The sequence below is a fragment of the Bombus impatiens genome, unplaced genomic scaffold (assembly GCF_000188095.3).
Source record: "Bombus impatiens unplaced genomic scaffold, BIMP_2.2 scf_0259, whole genome shotgun sequence".
Taxonomy (NCBI): domain Eukaryota; kingdom Metazoa; phylum Arthropoda; class Insecta; order Hymenoptera; family Apidae; genus Bombus; species Bombus impatiens.
In genome coordinates this window covers 258,555-277,314 of record NT_176678.1, presented here as the reverse complement: position 1 = coordinate 277,314, position 18,760 = coordinate 258,555, and the positions used below count along the sequence as shown (strand labels likewise).

At 33.7% G+C, this 18,760-nt stretch overlaps 4 protein-coding genes across 8 annotated transcripts; 2 read left to right on the top strand and 2 right to left on the bottom strand.

Moving 5' to 3' along the window:
- The first annotated feature begins 585 nt into the window (after positions 1–585).
- On the top strand, positions 586–1,994 carry LOC100749638 (40S ribosomal protein S13). The gene is made up of 3 exons (XM_003488695.4): positions 586–669; positions 1,150–1,277; positions 1,650–1,994. Exons 1-3 carry the CDS (start codon positions 647–649, stop codon positions 1,952–1,954), a joined length of 456 nt encoding a protein of 151 aa, XP_003488743.1. The 5' UTR covers positions 586–646; the 3' UTR covers positions 1,955–1,994.
- Positions 1,995–2,830: 836 nt separating this feature from the next.
- Positions 2,831–11,132, top strand: LOC100749523. Its single transcript, XM_012384429.3, has 9 exons — positions 2,831–3,138; positions 8,207–8,341; positions 8,744–8,901; positions 9,107–9,338; positions 9,473–9,671; positions 9,757–9,995; positions 10,090–10,183; positions 10,312–10,530; positions 10,670–11,132. The coding sequence occupies exons 2-9, from the start codon at positions 8,231–8,233 to the stop codon at positions 10,783–10,785; spliced, it is 1,368 nt and encodes a 455-aa protein (XP_012239852.1). The 5' UTR covers positions 2,831–3,138; positions 8,207–8,230; the 3' UTR covers positions 10,786–11,132.
- On the bottom strand, positions 11,088–14,284 carry LOC100749405 (protein saal1). 4 transcript variants are annotated; one of them, XM_033320205.1, is made up of 7 exons: positions 14,022–14,284; positions 13,702–13,895; positions 13,171–13,326; positions 12,410–12,671; positions 12,200–12,310; positions 11,756–12,112; positions 11,088–11,679 (listed from the first exon to the last, which is right to left on the bottom strand). In XM_033320205.1, exons 2-7 carry the CDS (start codon positions 13,864–13,866, stop codon positions 11,456–11,458), a joined length of 1,275 nt encoding a protein of 424 aa, XP_033176096.1. In that variant the 5' UTR covers positions 13,867–13,895; positions 14,022–14,284; the 3' UTR covers positions 11,088–11,455. The 4 variants fall into 4 exon arrangements, with proteins under 4 accessions (XP_033176096.1, XP_012239855.1, XP_024222687.1 ...); XM_012384432.3 differs by having other exon boundaries at positions 14,060–14,284; XM_024366919.2 differs by having other exon boundaries at positions 14,115–14,284.
- A 210-nt stretch (positions 14,285–14,494) lies between these two features.
- LOC100749289 (kynurenine/alpha-aminoadipate aminotransferase, mitochondrial) lies at positions 14,495–17,390 on the bottom strand. Of its 2 annotated transcripts, none has more exons than XM_012384355.3 (9): positions 17,042–17,390; positions 16,685–16,850; positions 16,107–16,293; positions 15,828–15,944; positions 15,396–15,719; positions 15,183–15,309; positions 14,865–15,073; positions 14,620–14,681; positions 14,495–14,588 (listed from the first exon to the last, which is right to left on the bottom strand). In XM_012384355.3, the coding sequence occupies exons 1-8, from the start codon at positions 17,106–17,108 to the stop codon at positions 14,634–14,636; spliced, it is 1,245 nt and encodes a 414-aa protein (XP_012239778.1). In that variant the 5' UTR covers positions 17,109–17,390; the 3' UTR covers positions 14,495–14,588; positions 14,620–14,633. The 2 variants fall into 2 exon arrangements, with proteins under 2 accessions (XP_012239778.1, XP_024222688.1); XM_024366920.2 differs by having other exon boundaries at positions 16,685–16,942; positions 17,042–17,389.
- Positions 17,391–18,760: the final 1,370 nt, after the last annotated feature.

Here is an 18,760-nt window from a genome sequence, read left to right as displayed (position 1 = left end):
GAAAATTTCTAAAATTTAAAAGATTTAAGTTTGTTTAGATCGTTGCTTGATTTTTGGTAAGCATCCGCCGGAAACTACAGAAAAGCAGTAAATTTAACTTTTAGCTTAACTTTGGTTGTCATATATAGTTATGTATATCTTTAGATAATTTTTCAAGATTCATAACTTTTGTTCATTGTTTATTCGTAAAATTATCGTAAAATTATTTGTTTTTGTATTCTTATCTTTATTTATATTTTGATTGCTGCTAATTTTATATTATTATATAGATTACATACTATGATAAACTTTTAATATTATGAATACTATAATGTATTAATTAATTAATGTTACTATTGTTATTATTATATGATTATTTTCATACAATGTAAAAGATTCATTGAATACTATGTTTTGTATATAACGTGTCATTGATACTTATTGCTAAAATCGATCGTTCAAACAAAATTGAGCGTAACTGGAGTAGAAAAAGATATTTCTCGTCTAGTATTAAATATTTCATAATTTCAATGCTCTCCGATTATCTTTGCATAATAATTTTTACAATATTAATTTTCCCGGGCAAATTTTAAATTGTTTTGTAACTCTACCACCCGACTGAGTTACAAGAGCGTTACTGTCTTTTGTAGACGAAAAGTACGCAAAGATGGGTCGTATGCACGCACCAGGGTAAAGTTAATTAAATTTCAGTGTAATTTATTATTACATTCAATAGCTATATATAAAAGTTATTTTTTCTTGAATACCTTTTAATGTTTTCTGCTACTATAATACAATTTTATAAAGTTCTAGCATAAATAATTGACACAGCAGTGTCTTCTTAACGGCCATGTGATCCTTATTTAAAGTAGTAATAATCACATTCTTTTGAGACAGTTTATCCGTTTTGTTATATGTTAATCATGTTTATGATAGTTTAAAATTTGGAATTGAGAAGATGTTGCTTTCTGTGTACAAGCTTTTCATATCCTCTGTCCTTTTGTATACATAACCTCAAATTGTCCCCTTTAAATACTTGAATATCTTTTAAAGGAATTATTTAATAGTATTTTTCTTGACTGATATTATCTCTGCTTAGATATAGTTGATTTGCTAACAGATAATTTTTATTAGAAGGTATTTCAATAACAAAAATTAATAATATTACAGAAAGGGTATATCCCAGTCAGCGTTGCCCTATAGACGGAGCGTTCCAACATGGTTAAAACTTACACCAGAGGATTGTAAAGAATTAATTTACAAACTAGCTAAAAAGGGGCATACTCCGTCTCAAATTGGTAATGTTTTATTTTATTTGATACAGTTAGTTTATCGAATATTCTAAAATTTACATCTGCACATTAATATATTATATTTGTCATAATACAAATTACGCCTTTATTTCTCTTATATCTCATTTATCGACATTTGTACAAATTTAGCGTATTTTAAGCAAATTGATTAAGACTCGACGTTTCGATCGTTGTTTCTTATCAATAATTTGCGATAGTAAAAACGGTGACTTTTGAGATGGTAATGGCATTTTGTCATGCTATTATAGGTACTTACCAACAGCTAAAAGTTAAGTTTATTAGATTTTTTCATTTGTTCAAGAATACAATATTTGTACATGTCGGAGTAACGACTAAACAGATAATCGAATCTTGTAGGTGTGATTCTTAGAGATTCTCACGGAGTGGCACAGGTGCGTTTTCGCACTGGAAACAAGATTCTCAGGATCGTCAAAAGTATGGGGCTTGCTCCAGACTTACCGGAGGATCTGTACTATTTAATAAAAAAAGCAGTTGCTATCAGAAAACATTTGGAAAGGAATCGCAAGGATAAAGATAGCAAGTTTAGATTGATTCTCGTGGAGTCCCGAATCCATCGGCTTGCTAGATATTATAAATCAAAGGGAACGCTTCCAGCAAACTGGAAGTACGAGAGCTCGACTGCTAGCGCTCTTGTTGCTTAATTATTTCTACGTATCTCTTAACAAAATAAAAATTTAAATACACATTGCTCGTGTTTTACTAAACGCAATCCACTGCAAAATCTCTATTCCCGTTTATGTATTGGGTTGACAACTAAGTGATCGCGGTTTTTGTCATTAGGTGATATCGGAAAAAATCCACGATCACTTAGTTGCCAACCGAATATATTCAGTTTAACGTTTAATATATAGTTAGTTGGATGAAAATGAAAAACAATATCACATTGTAACATAATCATCAAAAACATAAGGTGTAATATCATTTATAATAAGTAACGGGACACTAGTCCGTTGGCATACAAAGAGGTGTGGGTTACGTTATCTGTTTATTACGTCACTGTATACAATAAACGTATGGAGTTTCATTTTACTCGTGCGTTAAGATATTATTAGAAAAAAATTAAGATAATTTAAATAGAACGCGGATATACATTAGTATATATGTATATATATATATATATATATATATATATATATATATATATTAACGTAGTATCGATGTTTCGTTAGTATTTTGCAGCCTAGCTTAGAGTAGTAACAGAAACAGTAGTTAAAAAACTTGATTTAGTAACATTTAACGATAAATGTAAATGAATATTCAGTTATTTTTACTTCAAGGTAAATATAATTAATTTAAAATGTATAAAAGATATGGAATGGATATAAAAGATAAGAGAGTAGTATATGGATATAAAGTAAAATAAGATAAGTGGATATTGCGATCTATTGTTCGCATTCGAGGTGACTCGAAGCCATCGCTTCTACTGTCCCAATTCAGGCCCATGTAGCACGAAGAGGGGTCCATGAAGAGACTAATACCGCGCATGCGTGGCCTTCGTCCTCGACTTGTCTCGAGGACAGCGCATGCGTTCACCAAGATGGCGGATAGGTTCTCACTCTTCAGTGGGCAAAGCTCTTTCAAAGCTGCGCCATATTAAAAAACTTGGATAAATTTTCTCGGGTTTTTAATCGATCTAAAGATACCATTTACGTTAAAATATTTCTTGTCCGTTTCTTTCATTTTATCGAAGTGAGATAAACAGACTGCGAGCGTGAATCCCGCGGTTTCAGGAAGTGAATTATGGGTAATGGAGAAGACGCGAGTGCCTTTGACGTTTACGAACCATATTGAAAGGCATTTGGAAAAGTTTTGTTACCAAAGAAAGGTATGCAGATTAACAAAATGAAAAGATATGTTTTTAAATAGCCTTAACAGATATCTCCGGTTTCGTAGCAACTAGATTTTAGATACTAATGTCCATTGTTATATATCATCGTTCGAGTAATTTAAATGCTGCTCGTGCAAATGATTTTGCGTTGTTTTTTAAATTAATTGGCAAAGTTGAAATTACACGTGTCACAATCTTTCATCGTCTTAGAGCTCAAAATTAAGATTAATAATTGGGAAGTCGAACGATTCGCGTAAAAGATACTATACATTTTTTAGATACTCGTGAACTGTACGAAGGTATATAACATATGGGATTTATTAGTTGACATGTGCGAACGTCTTTATAGTTGGAAGACTTTTTCTCAAAAAGAAAATCTGTTTTTTTATTTTGTTAAAATTAAAAAGATTCGTTTAATCGAATATACGTAATGGAGTACTGTGATTCTAAGTATGAAATATTTCTATCGATGTTACGTTAATATCTTACGAGATTGAAATAATCGAATAGAAAAAGGAAGATATAACGAGAAAGATTATAGAATTAGAACGATAGCCATTATATATTAAATTATAAATCTTTTAGATGAAAATAATATATACCGAACATTGCTTTAGTAAGATTCTCCATTATTCGGAGATTTTAGACTATTCGATTATTCGACCATTAACAAAAGTGAAAGTCCCTTGCCATTGGAGAGATATTTTCATAATAAAGATTAAAGATTACACGATAATCTATTACCATTGAAACAGATTTTTCAAATATTTCTCATTTAAATATTACGTCGCTTATTAATAACGCTTCTTTGTTACTAATTCTCTTTAAATGTTTCTGACATTTCTAATAAAATGGCGTAGAATTTTGTAATATTTTATTGTTTTTCAAATAACGACATTCGAAATGTATATTAATCGATATCGTAAGTACGCGACGATATGTTACTTTTGTATTCTAATATTTTTATACATCTGAAAATATCGTTCGGTCTTTAGAAGTATGCAGAGTAAGAAAACACGATAAAAATTAATCTTTATACATAGAACCGAAAATCTGCCGGTGTTTATCGCGAACGTATCTAACAATCGGTGTTGCTGTATTTAAAATTTTAACGAATCAATGAATTCGTAATAATAACTATCGAGAAAGAAGTATTGCTTCGTACGTGTATATATATATATACACACACACACACACACACACACACACACACAGAGTATCTACACTCGTTATTAATAGCTGTACTTATAATCACGAGGATTTCTCAGTCACTTATCCGATCATCTATTTTATTCAGTTAATTACATACTCGAGTAATTATTAGTACAGAAATGCGATTGGCATGCAGAGTCAATGTCTGTATCAAGGATTCCCCAAATCTATTTTCGAAATTCTTTGCTTTATAAACATATATAATTGATTATTGATTATTATTGACTTGATTATTCGTTTATTTCACGCGGTACTGTTAACTGCGATAAAACCGAACGATTAGTAAGAAATTATAACGATATCGTAATATTATTAGAAGAGGAAGCGATTAAACTGGAAGAAATGAAAATTTCAAGCAACCAAAGAAACGCCTACTTGTCTGTTTTAAATGGAGAAAGGAATAGAAAAGAGAGGAAAAGCGTAATTTTCATACGTATGCGAATTTTATACGATAGATACGATAGATACGATAGGTAGGTATAGGTAGAAGGAGATTTCAACGCCTATATTAATAGGCGATGTCGCGACGCGTACATACCTAACACATACGTATATACGTATATAATATCTACTAAAATACGTCTATAATAAAATCTTCGATTTAGGTTTCCTCGCGATGGACACGATTAACGAATATCAATTTCATTTTATAATTACGACGTTCGTTCATTCGTATCCTTTAGCTACAGACGTCCGTATTCTCGTTATTACTACAGTACTCTCGTGTTTACAGTATAGTTTTCGGATGATTTAATAGATCTACGTTATCGACGAATTTTATCCATCAAATCGACATTCGTATTCCCTTCTCAAGCTATCTGAAGCTATCTGAAGCTATCTGAAGCTATCTGAAGCTATCTGAAGCTGTTCGAAGCTATCCGAAGCTACGTCAAGCTACTCGAACAATTTGAAACAATTCTCTGGTAAATTATAACGAGTACTCTATAGTTAAGGGTTGTTTTAAATGTACTACGTGTCCGAAAGCTTATGAACCGGTGTACTGTACGTGATACCTACTTAAGCGTATATATGTATATTCGCAGATACTTTCGTATGTACATACGTATATCATAGGTACGTACATGGCACACACGTATAACGTTTATATGCGCACGTACTTAGGTACGTCCGCGAAACGTGTTAAGGAACACGCATTTCGTATTCGATTCGTGCACGCCTTACGGCACGGCGCACATTCGTTCCTTTAAGCAGCGTGGAAAAACCGACACCGGCCGATACATTCTAAAAATGCTCAAAACTTCTCTCGCAACTTCTCTCGACACGCAACGATCTAAAGATGTTGCGGCTGCATAGTCGCCGCACGGCCCCGGTCAAGCGTTACGCTCCTTCGCAAATACGATCCGAATTTAGAAATACTTTTACCGAATATATTCGTCATGTTCTATATGCCGCGTTCCAGTACGACAGCCACGTAATTGAATATCGTGGCACGAAAATAGGATATGCGCTACGTGGAAATATTTCGTTCATTTTTTTTTCTTTTTTTATCCCATATGTAGGTTTCCTTGACTTTCAACCGGTACGTGATTTTCGTTTATCTTTTTCCAAATCTTCGAGCATCTGCCGCAAAGACGTAGAATAACAAAGAAACGGAAGAAGGTCGTTTAATCGATTTGTATATCACACTCTGTTCTATCATATATTCGATATTCGATATCGATGAACGAAAAGTAGAGAAAAATTGTATCCGTATTTCTTTAAGCGACACCTCTCCTACCCTACTACTACAAAAAAGAACAAGCATAGTACGATCGATGTTTCGCTGTGAATAATTATCGTATCGCAGCTACCGATAGCAATTTCAGTGCACCATTCTTTCGTTACTAGTACGATACTCCTTTACGTTACATCCTTACTTTTTATTTATCCATAACAATTATATAAAGAATAAAGAATCTCCAAGGATCACGTTCTCCATTGCCATTAAAAATAGAAATTGGTTTCTTCAAAAGCTCTTCAAAATTAGACTCGAATAATTTGAATACGCGCAACATCGATTCTCGAATAAATCACGTAAAACGTATTTGGACGCTAGCGACCTACGATCTTTACCAGAGGAACAACTTTCGATACGAATATTCCTTGGCTCGGTGTTCGAATTAACCGAAAGGAACGTGAAAGTGGAAAGAACACAGGACAATTTTTCTACCATCAAATATTACCATATAATTTTCTGCTATATAGGCCTACGTGCTAGTAGGTAGAGCCAAATATGGCAACGTTATGGCGAGAAGTCGCGTTAATCTACATAGAGAATCGACGGAGATTTCATCGCGTACGACAAAGTGTAGCTGTCCGAAATATCTTTGCGATGCCCGACAGGGTATAACGACGACTTTAAGGAAGACGGGCAAAACGAAAGATCGTCGTGAAACGATTCTCTCTTAGATAGCCACGAAAAAAGAAGAGAATGCAGTTGCAAAGGAAAACGAGATTAATCTCTTTCTTCGACTTTTGGCGAAACGAAGAAGAGAGCAACAAAGTCAACTTTTTCGTTAAAAACAGAGGAGAGGAAGACGAAGAAGGAAAAGAAGATTAAAATATATAGACGATAAACTTTCCAACGATTTATGTCCGAGCGAAGCACCATGGAAAAAGGGTTTCGATTCCGCATAGAATTTCCCTGAAACTCCTGGCTTTCACTTCTCTCCGAAGAATGCGAAGGCTGAGCGCCGCCAGACCCGTACCAACTGCCCCCTTCACCAGCGTGCAATACGTTTAGACGATTTTTCAACATCGCCTCGGACAGAGTCGCTCGTCGCGCGTCTCGTCTTCCCCGCTTTTCATCCTTTCGAGAAGGTGAAAGACACGTCGCTTTTGCGAACGCGATTCAAATTCTCTTTCCTCGAAATGTTAACGACTCGGAATGACTAAAGAAACGTACGATTTTTCGCAACACGGTGTTACGCGAGAAAGTGTAAGCGTAAGTTGCTTCTTCGATCTTCTTCTTTTTCTTCCTCTTCTTCATCTTCTTCATCTTCTTCTTTTTCCGTCTATCCCGAAAAAGAAAGGTTTATTTTCGGTATTTGACACGTGTGAATGTTTGTTATTTACGTTATTTACGTAGAGTTACGTTAAAATAAATATCGGAAATCGGGTATAAACGGGTGGGACACGGTGCAAGAACGTAATTTCAAGGTAAAACGTATAAACGTTTTGATCCAGTGAATTAATGAATCAACGACGAACAAGCAACTATAGACGTTTTTAAACGTATACGTCGTACGTCGTTCGATCGAAACATCGAAAATAATAAAAAACTAAATTACATTTTTATGCCGCGTTTAAAAATTAAAAGTCACGAACTGTTACACTATAAAAACGTTAATTATTTAAACATTAATATGGAATAGTCGAGACAAGCGATTATCACTGTTTTATTTTCCAACTATATCGAGATAGATAAAATGTGGTGGATAAAAATGGTGTGGCATGCATAATCGGGATGAATATGCGATTCAGATAATAACGTTTATTTAATCAGGTGAGCAGTTACGCGGTCAGCGTACTTATTACATCGCGTAGAAAGATCGCACGGTGAAAGTATCGGCTGTTTATATTTGCTCTTAAAAAATTGAATTATTGCTCGATAGTCTTTGTTACGTAACGACGATAACTTTCAAAGTTTAAATCTTCGCCGTGATTTCATCGATCATCGATCTTGTACATGGATAATGCGATTATTCGCAACGAGTTTCAATAGCGATATAAAGACTATTTGCCAAATTCTCGCTAATTATACGAAGCAATTATAGCAGGATAACAATTTTAAGTATACGTGAAATTGCGCGTAACGCGAAATTTTAAAAAAGAAACGAATGTTTTCGCATAGATTGAGAGAGTGTTTCGGTGAAAAATGGTATCGAGGCGGAAGATTCTATCTCGATCGAGGGACAACCTCGTTGAAGCGCAATACGAGGATCAAGACGAGGAGGACGTGTGGTATAATCTTGATAAACTTTACAAGGTAAAGTAGTAATACACCCCATTGCTAATAATATAAAAGTGATATTCAATAATATTAATAGTAATAATAATAATTAAGTTACGTTAAGTTACAACCCACTAGAACCGGTTGATTGCCCGTAACGTTGCAGACCACTGTATCGGTCTTAAACGTTCTCTTGTTTATAGACGTAAGAGATAAAACGTTGGACACTGTTTAAGAACAAGTTGTTACAATTACACGTGTACGATATAAAAATTATATATGATTTCCCTTATCACAAGTAACTTTAATTTGACAAATTTCTCTCTCCTACAATTATTTTCTACGAGATATTCAATTTGCTGGTTCGCTCTGTATACGACGTTATATCGAGGAAAAACACGTATACAACGATGGTATAACATCGATGTTTTATTTCAGGATCATATCCAAGAAGTACTGGACAAATGGAACCAAATCGACGACGAAATTTGGGCCAAGGTAATCGTTTTCGAAAGGAACCGCAGGGTAGCAAAAGCGTACGCCAGGGCACCTGTTCTCACGATTAATGGATCTAACGATGGATTCGATGGTTTCAGGTAAACGAACCGTATTACGATCTTTAAATGCCATCTTCTAAACAAAATTCCAAGTATCCTCAACGCGGTTAAACAGTTAACGAAGCGGATAAAAAAGTCTCGGTAGTAAAGTATATAAAAAAAAAGAAAAAAAAAAAGATGTATAGAAGGAAAGTTGTAGAGGAAACAACAAATTATTACGTTTTCTGTTCTTTGTGAAACATAGGATAGGATTGTGCGGTTTCGAAAATCCTATGAGGGATACGAAAACGGAAGAGGCGAAGAAACACATTAACCAAGGTGTAAAGATTAAAATGGACGAGCAAGGGAACATATTAATAAAAAGGTTGTGTAAAAATAACGTTTACATAAAGCCGACCAGTCAGGAAGACAACGCAATTGGAGCAGAAATTGCACGGAATTCTCAAGGAGCGTTAGAACATGAGAAACCGGGGAAAGTAAGCGTTCCACGATATATTTTGCTCCGATTCCTCAAACCCATCTTTTTCTTTCATTTCGCTTATACAGATATTATATACATAACAAATTTCTTTCCATGTTCTATCGTCGTTCTTTTTAAATCTGTTACCAGGTGTTCGATATGAATAAGTTTCAAACGAATCTTTCCCGGGAGACTCGAAGAGCATATCCGGACAGAAGAAGATTAGAAATGCAGTGTCTGAGCGCAATTGTTTTCGTCAAAACCGAACCAGACCTTCTTCAATGTCCCGTTTGGGTCCTCATTGTAAATGTTGTCGGTTTAGACATGTTGAAGTCCAAATTACCACCAGGTGTAGTGAATCAACGATTTTACCGATTGTTTCGTTCGACGTTTAACGTAAATCTGTGCTCGTACATAACGTACAAATAAATTAGTTCTAGCGTTACAAAGGCCCGTGGATATTAAAAATCGACCTAGGATACCGATTCCCGATGAAGATCCGTATAGTATAGCAGGAGTTTCATCTTCGATTGGAGTTTCCGAGGCGTTCCAGCAGGACCGAGAAGCTCGAGAACAGATCTACGCTCAATCAACGAGTAGTAGACAAAGAAGAGCCGAAAGGCCACCGAAACTACCGCCAAGGGAGAATATTTATAGTCATGACATACCTAAAGTAATTATATGTACACAATTTTTCATTCCACCGTTACTTTTTAATGTTACTTTAAAAGAATCATATTTAATGATATTCATTTCACTCGTTTCAGCCTGATTATGACGACATAGAAGATGACTATGCTAGAAAACCTGTCATAACGAACGAGGACAAGAGAAATAGAAACGACGACAAAAAGAAATACGGTAAACTTTCGGTTCTTTAACAAATTATCGACCCATTTAAACCATTATTATGAATATTTAGACAAAAATGATAAGAGTTCTTTTCTTTTGAGAAACTAATAATCATACATATGTTCCTTTTTCAACAGACGATCCGTATTACTGCGGATTAAGAGCTCGTGTTCCTAACTTTGTAAAGATGGCGAAAAATAGTAAAGTCTCGACAAGAATGTACGCCAGGCCTCCTAATCAAGCAACGTATGCTGCTACCGGTTACGCTAGTAGCCAATCCTCTCAAATTTATGGCCATTTACCTGGCAATCGACCGCCAATTATGTATCACGCACGAAGCTTCGAAAGTGGACTTGGTATTGTAACATACTTTTGCAAAAATTCTGAAAAATTCCGAAAAATTTAATATATAATAACAATCTAATCCAACGTATTAATCGATATATTAAAAAATAACTAACAAATTCCTCACTTTTCGTTTTTCTTTTTTCGCAGATTCAGATGGTAGAAACGAATCACCGTATAACCATATATATGGAAGGTTTCCTGTACCGACCAGAGGTGTAATTCCTCCTACACCCAGAGCGATGTATATCGGAGAGTGGGACTAAAAATAAAGAAAATTAACAAAAAGCAAGTTAGCATATAAACGAGTGAACTACAAGTTTCAAACGAGGACGAAACAATATCACCAAATGCAGGTATAATAGAACGTAAAAGACAGTTGAAAGAACCTTATGCATAAAAATGTATGCATTCGTTAAAAACGGAATAAAATAAAGACTACGCGCAACACATACAAATATAAGTAAATAATTAGCAACAGAAAGGACTAAAACGAGAGTGGAGTAGTTATAAAAAAGGAAGAACTAATCTTCCGTTTGTACCTATAAACTGTATATTGTTAATGTACTACTTGAAATACTCAAATTTTTATTGCAATAAAATTGTAGAACAATGCCAACTTTTATTTATACACCTTTGAGGAAGTATAAAGTTCTCTGATTAAAAGTGGTAAAAAACATTTTAATATAAAAAGAGAATATAAAGATATATAAAATTAATACAAAATTTTTGTCCAATCTAATACAATTTGTAGGATATGATAGGAGTTGTATACAACATGTAGAAGCAATTTCTTACGAAGGTGAAAAAAGATTCTTCATTTTATCAAATAATTAAAAAATCCAATCCTCGTGTCTTTGACAAAGGTTGTAACAATAATTGCTTTCGTCGGTTAACTTAATCATTTTCTTTTTTCTATTATTCTAAACCCTCGTTTTATTTGTTCGGTAATCCATTTATTATACTGATGATCTTTTCTGCAGGAATTTTTGATTTTAATAAATTTATCGTATGATCGGTAACAGACTCTTCGTTTATTTCCAAAATTTTTATAATTTCATCTGCAGAAGAGATTTTTGACACTTCGATCCAATATCCTACAAGATATTTTAGTAATTCTCCCATTGTTTCTTTTGAATCTTCTTCTTCTTCTTTCATTGCTGCAAAAAATAACCATAGTATATCTATAAATATCTATAGTACAGAATGTCATTCATATATAACGATATAATTCACCTGTGTTGATGCTAACTATAATTTTTAAAACTGTTGCATCTATATCGACTGTCGAGTCTGCCCTTAAAAATCCTTTCCATCGAAAATCGAGGATCATTTCTGCACATCTATGAACGCAAGAAGCTTTGGTCTCATCCAAAGGATAAAGATTCCACGGATCGATAAAACTTGCTAAAATTCTTCGTAGAATCTCTACTGTTCTGTTTAAATTGTCTTCTTGCAAGATCTCTTGATGAATTTGATGTCCTTTTCGAACGATCGAAAACAACTCCAACCAATCTTCAAGATATTTTAAAGTCGAAGGCGAATAAGGTGCTTCGTCTTGAGGAAAAACTTCTTCGAAGGATTCCAACATTCCTACAAGTTTCAAATTTCTCGTTTGCCTTCTATCTCATACAGATGGATTGGATAATTTTTCGTTAAAAATATAATGAAATTTGGCACCTGGCAGAAAACTAGAAGATTCGAATAGCTCATCCAATAATGTTTTCCCAGATGAAAGATCGATCTCTGCCGAAGAACGCAAAAAACTTGTCGTTGCGATCAAAAGTTCCTCTGTAATAATTTATTTCGATCAGTATCAAATTCAAATTTCTATTTGTTTTTAATCTCATTATTACTACTGTTGCAAAGAGTAAGTATTACTGTAGTTACCGTTTGTGGAACTTTTTAAGATAAAAGGAACCACCTCCCTTAAAAACGTTGAATTTCTTAAATTAACTCTCCATTTTGATTCAGGATTGATTTGAATATTCCAAAGCGCGGAACGTAGAAGACGAAGTATTTGTACTAATGTAGCAGCGTCTTCGGAAGAAAGGAGGCGAAGAATCGTTTCAAGAAGCTCCTCTTTCTCTCCCAATATATCAAGCACTGACGGTTCGCAAGTCATATTGCCAATTATCCCCAAAATTATTTCCTATAAAAATAAGAATACTAAGAAGCTTTTACATATAATGTAAAATGCGAAAGGAAATATAGTTTTTTGTTAGTCAAAAATTTACTATTGTGATTTATGGATCTTTAAAAGGAGGTTTAAAAATTTGTACAAAGTAGATTCAAAGTATTTTAATATACGGAAAGGATAAATAGAAAATAAGATTAAGAAATTCTAACTATTCGATTAGCGAGTAATTTTTACGACTTTGCGAGCGATTTATGACTTAAAAAAATTTGGATACATTATAAGCAAATAGCTTCTATTTATTAGCGTTTCGATTCAGTTATTTTAATTAGAAAATCATTAAGAACCATAAAGGATTCGATATATATAAAAGGAGTTTACGGTGTATAGAAATCAAGGGCTGCAAGTTCTTATAGTCTAGAAATCATGGAACTCTGGAAATGTTTTCTAAAATTTTTATTGAATAAATAAAATACAGATCTAAGAGATAAAATAATCTTGAAATAAATCGTACCGTAAATCTTGGTTCTTCGGATGAAATCAAAGCAAATTCTGCAATTTTAAGAAAATCATTATCTACAAGAAAGTTAACAATGTCTTTCTCTGCAGTCATATCCCATAATGTGCATAAGTCGTACTCCACTTTCTCGTTCCAGCCATCTTCGAAAACCTTTGCAATATTCAATTTATTTAAATTACTTTGAATATGCTCGTATAACAAATGTTAATATATAAGTATGTCTAAGTAGATACGTGTATGTTGTATAGATTAAACGCATAAATAATTTTTATCAAAGTGCTTCGATTATATGTAACTTTGAAAGAGCTAAGACTGTTTGGTAAAACGAATGAATTTACAAAGTTTATTATAATTATTAAGACATAATATAGCTTATTTATATCGTCAAAATAAACATCTTTAATACAACAGAGATTTAAGTAACACCTTTCTTAAAACATGACTTATTGAAATTTAACAATGAAACATAGGAAATTAATACGAGCTTGAATCAAATGTAACTCAACTTAAGACTATGATACGTACCTTTGATATTGAAAGTAAAATATTGATTATCCATTTGCTGCTATAAAGAGTATCTCCTACAGTATCTCCTTTCAACTTTTCAATTTCGTCTTCTCCGATTTCTTGAGTTTCTAACAGTACGTTTGGTTCGACTTTGTCAATTTCAGGTTCCTGAACCTCGCTCATTCTTCCTACTCGCTAAACCACTATTCTTTCTACAGTATTTTTTACGAATTATTATTGATTTTACAGATAGTTACATTAAGTTGATAATAATTTGAGCAAAGATATACTTAGAGAAATAATAATTTATCACAAATTATTCACTTTCTGGTACGAACTTGGCACAGCTGATCGATGTAAATGGAGATAACCTAACCTTTTTCGACACTTGCTGTTGCTTTAGCTTATTTAGTTAAACGAATTTTACTAATGTTTAGCCCTGCGATATTTTTCGTGTTATTCACATCGCAGCCACCAGCGTAAATTCTAAATTGCGAATTCAAAATCATATCGATAACTCAAGAACGAATTCGATATCTACCAGTCACTGAAAACATAATATTCCAAGTGAAATATCGTACGAACCTTAAGGAAACCACAACATTAGTGCGGATTTCTATTGAAATCTTGCATGAATTTAGCTGCGAATTATAAAAAAAGAATACGTATATGCCTCGTTTTTTTTTTTTTTATCTTATTGTATCGCAAATTAAGATTAAAAGAATTAAAAATAAAAAATTGCAAATTATATATCCATCTATAATGTATTATATCTGTCCTTTTTCCACGGGAAGATGAATTAAAATATTTAAAAGCTTGATATATAATATTTATTTTCTTAATTCTAATTCACATTCTACAAATTACAAAAGAAGTACGAACTTAATTATAGCTGTAAAAGAAAAGACGAGAAGAAACATAAATAATATATTTCATCTCCGTTTCCAGTTCTACTTTCTTATCTCCTCGCGTATCAACGTAGCTAGCGTTGAAAGCGCCTGAAAAGAAAAGAACGACGTAATATAATTTTCACATAAGAATATGTGAAATATATAAACGATCTCGAATATATAAACAAATTAGTAGAATAGTAGATATACCAGACGTTAGAAGAAGATCGATGCGATACTATAAATTATTAGGTGAATTAAATACAAAACGGAATCAAAGAAAACAAGAACCTTATCGATTTCTTGCGGTGTCGCGTAACTGTAGCATAGTCTGAGATGCTGTTCAGGTCTCGAGCGGTCGTGGTTAAACGCATGACCGGGAATAAGAAAAATCCCTTGGGAAATACACTTCATCCTTGCCAATTCCATTACATCTTTCGTTTTATTCACTTTTAGCCAAACGAACATCCCACCCTTTGGAACGTTCCATTCTGCCAATCCTAAAATACAAAAGATGCTTTTGTTTCGAGATAAAGAAAAAAATACCAAGTTCAAAATTTTCGATTTTTAAAAAACGAAACCTTGCTGTAATTTGATATTATTATATACCGGTAAGATGTTTTTCCATCAAAGACAGCATAATGTCTCGTCTTTCGCGATAAAATTTCTGAATGTCGTTAAAATGTTGCCGTATCTTCTCCAGATCCCATACGTTTAGTAATTTGAACAGCAAAACCTGTAAAAATAATAATCATCGACGAAGGAAAATACTTTGATTTTCGTATGAAATATTCGTAATGTACGTAAGATTGTAAAAATTACTTGCGATAAAGAGCAAGCGTGAATATTTGTTGCTTCCATATGTGTAGTTAATTTTTTAATGAATTCTTTATGCGCTGTAACAACGCCTAATCTAAGACCGGCGCTTAGAATTTTGCTGAAAGAATCCAAACGTATTACACGTCCTTTGGTATCCAATTCGAGGAAGGTGGTAGGTTTCTTATCGACGAAATGGATAAAACAATAGGGATCGTCCTCGATGATTAAAAAGTTGTATGTATCGGCCAATTCGTAAACTTCCCTTCTTCGCGATTCCGTCAAAACTGTTCCCGTTGGATTGGCTCCTGTAGGATTCGCGTAAAGGACCTACGAAACAAGTTCATCCTTCTTTATATCCGAATATGGTAATACGTAGTAATATACGATCGATTACGTCAAATTATCTCTTGATTTTCAATTTTCTCTGCAACTCACTTTTGGCATCGGTTTACCACTGTCTCGTCTTTCTTCGCAAATTTTTCTTATATTTACCGGAATTATACCATCCTGATCTTGTGAAATTTCGATGAATTCTGGCATTAAAGGTGTGAGCTGAAGAAAAGACGAATAACGTTGAAGAGTTTAATAAAATAAAATCTATTAAAACAGCTTGAGAATATCTTAGTTAGAGGGAGATCGAAATCATAAAAAAAAAAAAAAAAAAAAAAAAAAAAAAAAAAAATAAAAAAATAATAAACGAATGCGTAGATTTACCGCATTTAGAATTCCGTCGTAAGTCGGTGTTTGAACCATCACAGGATCGCCTGTTTCTAAAGTCATCTCGAAAATTTTGCTACACCCGTCCATCGATCCAGACGTGAAAAGTACGTCCCAGTCTTTGTATATCGGCTTGTGCCAATATTCTTGAAATTCTCGCATTTTTTTTAACAATGGCAAGTATCTTAAATGGAAAAATAAAAGAATGAAAAATGATGGAAGAAGTATACGATACTATTTATATATATAACATTATCGCATACTATACAGCATACATGAGCACTAGATGCACAACGATTAGTAAGCGAGAGAGAATAAGAGTGCAACGACATCGTTGTAATAGGTTATGGGCCTAAAGTACGAACGAAAGATTATTCTTATTGTACAGATTGTATTATCGTGTCTGCGAAATCATGGTACGGATAGTCGGATGACGACTGTGGGTGCAAAACCAAGTGGGGGGAAAAAAAGGAGAACATTTTTTCGTTTTCGAGAAAATCGAGTGTGAAAATGCATCGAGTAGCCGTTGATAGAGTAAAGTATATTTTATCGTTGTTTCTTATTTTCTAAATTACCCTTGAGAAGGACCGTATTGAAGAGACCAGGACAACTCTTCTCCGACGAGTTTTACTTTTGTTCCACCCTTGTACGTTACGGAGATATCCACGAAAGGAAATGTCTTTGCATTCGGCATTCCATTAGCTAGACTTATCGCATCTTTCGCTTCTATAAATCTCATCGCTGTGTCATGCAAAGATGTTATTTACATATGAATTATCTTTATAAATTATCGTTTCCAAGAGATACAGGATAGACAGAGTTTTACGAATTGTCTAATAAAATATCAGATATCGCAGACAATGTTATTATAACAGCGATGATAAAAACGATATTAATAACGAATAAGATAGGAAAAAATTAAGAGTTCTTACCTAATTCACGAAGGATACTAGAATTTCGCCTTTTCGAGACATTCGTTAGAAACGTCGAAAAATCCATTATGAATTACGAACCACTGGTTAATTTTTAATATTTGACCTTTGTTTCGGTTAATTTTTGTCAAAACGATAGGCGTCCAAGCGAGTCGAATAACTCCGGCTTTACCCAATTCGATCGAGTCAGATAAATTCGGTAAATCGACAATTTCTAAATATTTTAAATTTATTATGTAATACGGGATCGATCGATACCGAGCGAGCGTGTCGAAAGTGATCGAGAGACTGGACTTCGGCACAACTATGGTTTTAACGAAACTCAGCCTGTTATTCATGCGGTGGGTTATCATCAGCAGCTTACATCGTTGATACGTTGCAATCGAAACGTTGCAAATCGGACCATTGTAATCGATGAAAATTTCCCTCAACCAGATATAAATCGATTATGGAATGGAAAAATATTTCGCAAGAAAATAAATAAATTAATTATAGAAATGAAAAGATAAATGTATGGCGTAATTAAGTTTGTTCTTGCACTAATCGTAAACAGCGATGTCGTGATGCGTTGGTAAATAGGAAGATAAGATGCGCGTAAAAAGAACAAAAATCATGGAGGATATCACTTCAACGTCTTATGTTCAACATGTATATTTTATTTCGTATCTGAAAAAATAGAGACACGGTAAAGAAAATGAGTATTCTACTATTATTCATCCATTGCAAAAAGGTTGTCGAGTAAGGATCGGAGAGATTATTGTTATAAACAGCGTAAGTCGAGTACATTCTCATTGTAAAATGTTGCTTGTAAGTTTGCAGGGATTCGGATGTAGAAAGAATTACTTTCATCGTTATCATCGTTACTCGGTCGTATCTCGATAACCATGCTGAAAAATCGAAATATTCAACGAAGAAGATTTACATCGAGTGAAAATCATAAAGGCATGGTTTTCGACGTAATCGTACGATTCTCGTACTTTTCTTACGGTATTCTTTCTTTCTTTCTTTATTCGCCACGTCGTACATCAGCGAGTAACGAAGAAAATTCACAAAAAGAGAAATAAATTCGACGAAATATCTTAATCGAATATTCGAATACATCGATATCTTTCGCGGAGACTGCCTGATCATTTCGATAATGGGAAAGAAAAATTTGTAAATTTAACGGGAAGGCATGACGACGAAAGAAAGTGATAGTAGGAAACGGTGAAAGTTTTATTGTTCGTACACATCAGGAAGGATCTTTCTTTAAAACGTTACGAAAGACGATAGAACTTTTTTTTCCCTCTCGTGATCATGATTTTCATCATAATCATAATCACCCTCTTTCCTCTTTCCTCTTTCCTCTTTCCTCTTTCCTCTTTCCTCTTTCCTCGCGTTATCGTCCCTTATAGTTCTCGTTGACATTCGACACCTCCCCTTCCCTCGTTTTCTCTTCTAGTTTTTACAATTTCTCTATTGCTTTTATCTCTTATTTACTCTTTCGTCGCGTAATCGTGGAACGCTATCGTTATGATTGTTTTCTGCTTTTTTTTTCTCTTTTCTTCTTTTTTCTCCTCTTCTTGGCTTCTTACCTTAATTACAGCATTCTTTCCTCGTTATAATCAGACTGACAAGGATAATCACAATTACGATTACGATTGTCATCACTATAACTATTTATCGAATCAAATCGTTAATTATTAATTACGTTACCCCTTTTGATTCATCGAGATTATC